At 38.9% G+C, this 7,480-nt stretch overlaps 1 protein-coding gene across 1 annotated transcript; it reads left to right on the top strand.

Annotated features, from left to right (window-relative positions):
- Window positions 1-5,235: 5,235 nt before the first annotated feature.
- LOC145497505 (uncharacterized) lies at window positions 5,236-7,277 on the top strand. The gene is made up of 2 exons (XM_081477314.1): window positions 5,236-6,326; window positions 6,768-7,277. Exons 1-2 carry the CDS (start codon window positions 5,236-5,238, stop codon window positions 6,868-6,870), a joined length of 1,194 nt encoding a protein of 397 aa, XP_081333440.1. The 3' UTR covers window positions 6,871-7,277.
- The last annotated feature ends 203 nt before the right edge of the window (window positions 7,278-7,480 follow it).

Genomic DNA, 7,480 nt, shown 5'->3' with positions numbered 1-7,480 from the left:
CAATTCTTGTGAAAAAACAGGAAAGTCATGGTTAAGTTTTTCGCGTGTTAACTCAAGCAAAACTGACTTGATTGAGTATTAGTATCAGTTAACGGACGTCTATCGGCCTTGCACTTAACAAAACTCCCTCAAAATGTGGAATAACACTTTTAAACGACTACCAACAAAGTGGGCCACTGCAATGGGAAAGAACTGAAGATTAGTTATAGGTTTTGATATAACTACATAACTGTTCTCTTCGTATCAGAGCAAAGGCAAAGGCGGTTGGAATTTTCTGTTTTTATAACAGTTAAAAAGAGTGTACATGGTAGCGCTCCGAGGTGACGAAACAAATTGCGAGTGACAAAGTCAAACGGCAAACCAAGCAGATTATCAAGCTGTAAACAAACATTTTATTAAAAATAATCATTCAGTTACTCACAAGAGAAATGTTTGCTATTCGGTTTTTCAACTTCGCCTAAATACAGTCTTCGGTGTCAAGGAAAAACACATGCACCTCGAAGCTTTCACAGCATCGAGGAAAGTTTTATTATACCATTAAATGATCAAATTGAAAGACAAGGGAAACAGCTAAGACACGTAACTAGCTAGAGAAAATGTGGGCTTACCTGAAGGAAGCACATCGACTAAGATGTCTTCGCCCTTGCCTTCAATTCAACGACGATAAATAAAGAAAATATGGACTTGCCTGAAGGGAGCACAGCGACTAAGATGTCCTCGCCCTTGCCTTCAGTGCAACGGCGACCGACGCTAAAATGGGTGTGTCATTCTACACTTCTTTATATATACCCACATTAAAATTCATTACAGCAGCCACGAGAAATATGCTTTGAACAAAAGAAATGCATCCCACGTTAAGATTGTGTACTTTGAATTGTGAAAAATGAGCAACTTGGTAGAAAAACACGTACCTGAAAGGAATTTTGATCCGAATATACTATGTTTGTAGTCAATAGGCCAATTTTGATATATTAAAATTCTAACTTGGCTCCGCGAGGCTTAACGGAATAATAAAAAAAGAAGTTAATTATTCATCCCTTAGACCCGAGGCGGTCTCTTTTGTTTTATTCCCCTAAGCCTCGGAGTCAAGTAAGACATTTAATAAATCGAAATTGGCCTCTAACTGTCGAAAATCTGACAGACAAGAACACCGCAGTGAAGCGTCGTAAAACGTACTTTTGGTCCAGCTAAGTAATTACAGTAGCGTCATAATTCAACTTTAATAATGACGAAATTTATGCGCGCGCAAATTATGACGCATACTCAGTTTTCCTACCTCTTTTTCACGTCTTTGGAAAATATCTTTGGAAGAAAGACTTTTCTCTGAGAATGAATAAGCTTACGCAATCGCATGAAGATCTAACCGTCGATACAACCAACATTTTTAATTTTGACCGTAAAAATTCCTGCGGACGAAGTTCGCTGGAAAGAACGTGCTGCACTACGGTATTTTAATTTAGCGCTTCTATATCTAGAATTCAGTTTCTTTGTAGAATTGATATCTTGCCATTTGTTTGGTTTCTTTTTAACATTTTCTTTAGTTCTCATAATTTCTCGTGATTTTTTTACGGAAATAGCCAAATTTAAGTTTATTTAAAGGAGCTCAGTCACGGTTTGCGCATATTGAAAAGTTTAGCCTCAATTTTTCAAATTCGTCGTTTGCAATCCGCGTTAATCTTCTCTATCCTTAGCCATTCTTGTTCCTTTATGGTTTATCATTATGTCATTGGTGTTTTTCTATCTTATTAAACTGTTATTTTTCAGGTTTCCTGTACCTTCCGTATCTGAAGGTTTATCCTGTCCATTTGACGCGGTGAACCAGCTTTTTCACTGTAAAAGTACACAAAGGAAAGGTTAACAAAGGTTGCTAGAGATAAAGTTCGATAGACTGTAAACAAGCAGGCGCGGATCCATACCGGTTTCCACCGTTTTACGGAAATCGGTCAGAATTTTCATAATAAAAAAAAAATCAGTAGATATGTATATATTTTTAATTAAAGTAAACTGCAAGTTGGACATTCATTTTTTTAAATTCTTTTTTGCTAATTACCGGAAATAGACAAGGGTCATAGACACGTTCTGGCGACAAAATTTTACAGCCGGGAAATCACTAGTCTCCCGACGGCGGTCACACCATCGCATCATCGCCTCGGGCGTCTAGACCAAAATTAGACTTCCCCGGGCGATTGTGCAATTCCGCTACTCGGTTAGCCTGTATGATCATTCATTCTGGAATAATTCTTCAAAGCTCACAACAGTGAGATGCAGCCAAGAAAAACGCGGTAGAAAGCAGCAAAACTTATCTCCCAGCCGCTAACAAGCACTGGCGAAAATCAATACAAAACTATGCATAATGATGATCGCTTAAGTACTAACGGAATAGGTTACATAATCCCCAGGGGTCACGGAGAAACGTGAAACCCAAACGCAAAGAAAATTCTAGCCGCTACAAACTCACTGACTTCTTTCTATTCGTTATTGTTTTCATCCTATGGATAATAAGATTTTGCTTTGGAAAACCAAACAACAGTACTACGTCAATAAAAAACCAACCAATGGGAATAAAGTCTTTTGAAAAGGCATACCCACAATGAGCCTACTTCAACAAAGCGCGCTCTTTTCGAAGTATTATAATCGTGTTCCACTGCGAGCGTTCGGGTATCAGGTTAACAACTACACAGCTGAACAGAGGTAAGGGATTTTTACTCTTACTCTTTTCAATTTCTTCTTCGTCTTTAAAACATGACACACAGATCGTTTCTTTGGTGCCAGTTGTAAATGATATGTTTTTGACTTTTTGCTTAGCTGTTCCTCGGGGTCGTTTTTCAAGAAACGTTGTATTTCAGATCACTCCAACTGAAAATTCATGTGAATTGTTCGGTGATAGCAGTGATTCCTCGCAAATTTGAACTTTCCCCCGAAAACCACAAAGTAAACCATTCCTTTTTTGCATTATCGCTCTCACGAAGTTTACCGGGTCTTCTTTAATTTTTAGTTGATCCAAAATTTCGTTTAGACTGCTAATGCAAATTGTATACATTGTAGAATAAGATGAAAATTGAGTCTAGCATTGCCCTCGTCATTATTACAAAACAGACAGACGAGGCAACAGAACAGTTGAACTCGTCTGGAAACTCATTTTCGCGTCTTTTCTTATCGACTTCATTGACTAGTAAAAGCAATGGTCAGTTTTTTAATGCCAGTCACTGTTGTTGACGTCGCTTTTTACTCAGACCATCTAAACTGTTTTACATCTGCTTTTAAAAACAATGAATAACACTGTCGTTGACGAAATTATTCTTGAGTCTGATTGTTGTGGCTATTGTTGTGGCCTTGTCACACTTGTATTTCTGTAATGTATTTCCAGTAATGTATTTTCAGCAATATATTCTTGCGTAATGTGTTTTTGTTCTCCACATTTACCTTAAGGACTTTCGCGCTAAAATTTTCCAGTAGATAGGTTTTTTTCCATTTTTACTGCAATCAGATAATAAGGAGTACTTGTGTCAGAAATGCAAAAACAAATTGGGTATCACCGACTTCGTTTCGGAGATAAAGCGTGAGGAAAGCTACCCTGATTTTGAAAAATTGGCGCACGAAATTCAGCATGGTCTACAGGGGTTTATAGTTAAAAGTATCGATCTTAGTCACACTTTGTAGCAAACACATTTTGTTGCCAACGTTTTCACAAAACCTAAGCCTTCAAGAGGCATTTGAAACCGCCGCAAAGATAAGCAGAGAGCTAAAAATAACGGAATTCGATGGTGCATTTTGCAAAAAATTCAAATTTCTAATCGATAGATTTTCTTCATTTTTTCGCTTAAGGTAGAAAATCGGTAGAGAAAATGATCCATCAGAAGAAAAATAGAGGTCACCAAACGTCAAAGATAGTTAATTCCAGGCAAATATGTAGCAATGGCCATCTGCCCTATCATTGTTCATTTTATTACTTAACGCGTTCATCGATGCAGGACGTGGCGTGTGAATTTGTGTGCACAGTAAGAATGCGCAGAAACAATTAGCGCGAACGTCCTGAACATTGTGTCGAAAGCTAATGAGTTGCTAGGTCTTCTAAAGCGTACTTGCCCACTATTAAACTTGACAGTCAGACGGACATTATATCTGTCGCTTGTTAAATCGCAACTTTGCTTTGGAACGCAAGTGTGATAACTACCGTTACTGCTCCAGCGTAAGAATGATCTTGGACATCTTGCAGGGGGGCAAAAAAAAGTACAGTAAGTTATTATTTAGAAACGGAACAGAACCAAAGGCTTTGCTAGTTTTCCAGTTAGGTTTTCGCAAAAGCGCCTTTTCGTCAGACCGCATCTCTTAGCCGATTAGTCGCCCATATTTCAGATTTTAGCAACGGTTGGAAAGCTACCATATGGCATACTAGGCCGCCTTCGGCAAGCGAGCAAAATTGGAATGTTGGTGTATCCTCTGAGTTGACATATAATAAGTTTGGTAGGCGACAAACGAGGTGAGTTTCTTGATTGGCATTAAATTAACTATTATTCTCTGATGGCAGATCTCTAAGCCCTGCGCTCAGGTTTCCTTGTGAACAATACCCAGGAACTAACTGCAGTTATTTTTAATAGTCTGCTCTAAATTGAATTTCGTTTACCGCACTAATAATTGATAGCGTTGAACTCGCCAATTACGGTCGAGCCAGTTATTTCGTGTATACAGCTGCTTGGCAACCAAAACAGTTCAACACTCGTCTGGAAACACATTTGAGAACATTCTCTCATCAAATTCTGTAATAGGTAAAGGAAACGATTTTTTTAATGCCAATCGTTTTGTTAGCGTCGCTTTTTAATCAGGCCATCCAAACTGTTGTATTTCTGCTTTAATTAAAAGGTCGATCTGACTGCCTCTAGACAAATTATTCTTGAGTGTTGTTCTGGCTATATTGTTCTAGTCTTAGTTTCTTCCATTGAAGTTATTTCTTTGTTTTAGCCGATTAACAGAGGTACTTACAAATGGAACTTTTTATATATTCCAGGCACACTTATTTAGTACTTAGAAGTACTAAATAAATCAACTTTTTGCAAATTATATTTGTTTTGGTCAGTACATATGAAACCCCTTTCGCAAAATTGCATTTAAGCGTTTGGATGGCAAAATAAAAAAGAAAAGACAGACAAATGAAAAAATAAATACATAAGCTAAAATGTTCTGGACCTCTTATCCTAAAGTTAACTCATAACATCATTTCTTTTCATTTTATCCAGAATGACTTCACCTCAAACCATATGGCTATGTGCCTTCCTCTTTATTGTGTACGGGTTAATTCCACTGACCGATGCTGAGAACAAAGTTATCTGCTTTAACATGGAATATGCTGGACCCATAGAAGAAGTTATTGCCAGAAAACCAACCGAACTAGCAGAGGCGATAAAAAACGCAGCCTCAGAAACCGAAGAGTTTGCCCTGGCTATGGTTGGTCTTGCAATAGATCAAATACCAGTTGTTGGAGCGATGCTGAGCACGATGTTTGAGCAACTCGTTAGTATTTTTGGAGGGGAAGTGGATGTGAAGGAAGTTTACGAGTCCTTGAAGGAAGAGATCGATCAGCTCAAAGAGTATATGGACCAGGAGATCGAGGAATTGAAATTAGACCAAATCAAGAATGTGTTTGGAACAAGCAAGGGTGGAATGCTGGGCTATGCTAAACACTGTAAAGACATTTACAAGGATGATGCAGATGATATGTCAACTTGCCTGGAGAATCTGCGAGCTATGATGGTTGAGCAGTACCACTTCTTCCTGCCAGAAGACGAAAAGGCCAGCTCCTATGAACAGACCTTGCCTCTGTTCCGCATGTACGGACAACTCTTTGTGGACACAGTATTGGACCAGATTCATGTAGCCAAGAAAAGAGGCAAGAACAGCCAGGCAGCAGCACACGCACAAGCCTTAATTACAAAAGTAGCTGAATTCAAGGCACATGCCGTGGATTCTGTGAAGAAGATTCTCCGTCTTCAAGTTTCGTCTCACATCATGCCGCCCACAAGCAACCCTAAGTGTGCACCTATGCCTCAAGGCTTCTCGATGTGTGTCTGCACCTTATCAATAGGAGCGAGCAAATTCAACGCAGTTGACAAGACTGGATCCCCAACTGGCAAGACCAAAAACTATTGCGTGGGAATTACTTATGGGTCTTATGATTCCTGTGCTTATACCAAAGAAGGATATGAAAAGAGCTACGCTCCGAAACACGCCAAGGCTGTAGCAACTTACTGGAAAAAGCAGCTGGGCGACACAGTTGTCGAATGGGTGAGGGCTGCCGACGCCCTAAAGCCGATGATGGCAAAACACAAGAGGTGAGATTTGGCTGATTTTTTCACGATGCTGTAAATCTTGTGTAACTTCAAGTATAAAAATTTTATAGAATGCTGGAGTGCTACTTAAATTATTAATTTCTCTCAATCATGCTGGGAGCACAAAGGATGGAGCTCTGGAGTTAAGTCTACATACGGAAAACAGTAAAATGCGCGCGTGTTTAGATAGCTTAATGAAAAAACATAAGTTTGGGAGATTTTGAAAAAATGTTTTATAGTCGTGTGACATGAGCAACGTAGGGCTTTTTTGTTTTAACATTTTTCCAATCCAAGTCCTAAAACCTAATTATTAAACAAAATAATATGACACGAAAGTTGAGCCGCCATGATTACTAAGTATTGACACATTTAGACTGGATTAGTGTTTTTCATTTGTCCTTGAAACTCGACACCGCAATAATTTATTTTTTGCTCATGCTACAGGTCCCTTTCCTTATTAGAAAGGATCCAGTTTGAACGCGAAGTCGAGGCTGTGATCGCCAAGGAGAAACGGATGATGAGGAAGAGAAACATGGCAGAAGACTGACGCCTGTCTTCAGCCGGTTTTTTTTTTCCAGATGAGTGTTATAAAGCAATTTCACGTTTTCTGAGTCACCATTAATTTAGCACACAAAATAATAGTTTCGTTTCAGAGCTGTCGGTTTTTGTAAGCCCTCGGTTTCTCGGATCAGCATCTTGTGATTTTCATTAATAGTAGCGAAGGCTCTGGGACAAACGAAAGCGTTTTATTCTCACACTTGCACAACACCGACTGTACCATGTATATCCGTGTTAACATGAAGAAGGACAGGTGAAATTTGCTTTACTCTCTTAGGGTTATTTTTGTGAAGTTCGTATGGATGTAAAACTCGTATGAACTTTATAACTACAATAGCGAGTGGTCAGTTGAATCACTGTGAAACACTGCGTGAACAAATTAATAAAGGAAATCATAGCTAATCCGTTGTACCGCCTCCGGCTTTGTAAGTCTTTTACATGCAAAGCCGATTTAAAAGTTGTATTACGATTAAGTCTTAGCCAAGTCTTGCACTGGTATTATTTCTCCCGCTTGACCAAATCAAGACTTGGTTCCTGTCTCACGCGTCCGACCATATCAAGGCGGCTTGCGTTAATTAAATTTTACGAGGGAATTCCTA

The sequence above is a fragment of the Orbicella franksi genome, chromosome 9 (assembly GCF_964199315.1).
Source record: "Orbicella franksi chromosome 9, jaOrbFran1.1, whole genome shotgun sequence".
NCBI lineage: Eukaryota > Metazoa > Cnidaria > Anthozoa > Scleractinia > Merulinidae > Orbicella > Orbicella franksi.
Note: the sequence above shows the minus strand (reverse complement) of the source record. Positions and strands in the feature narration are given on the sequence as shown.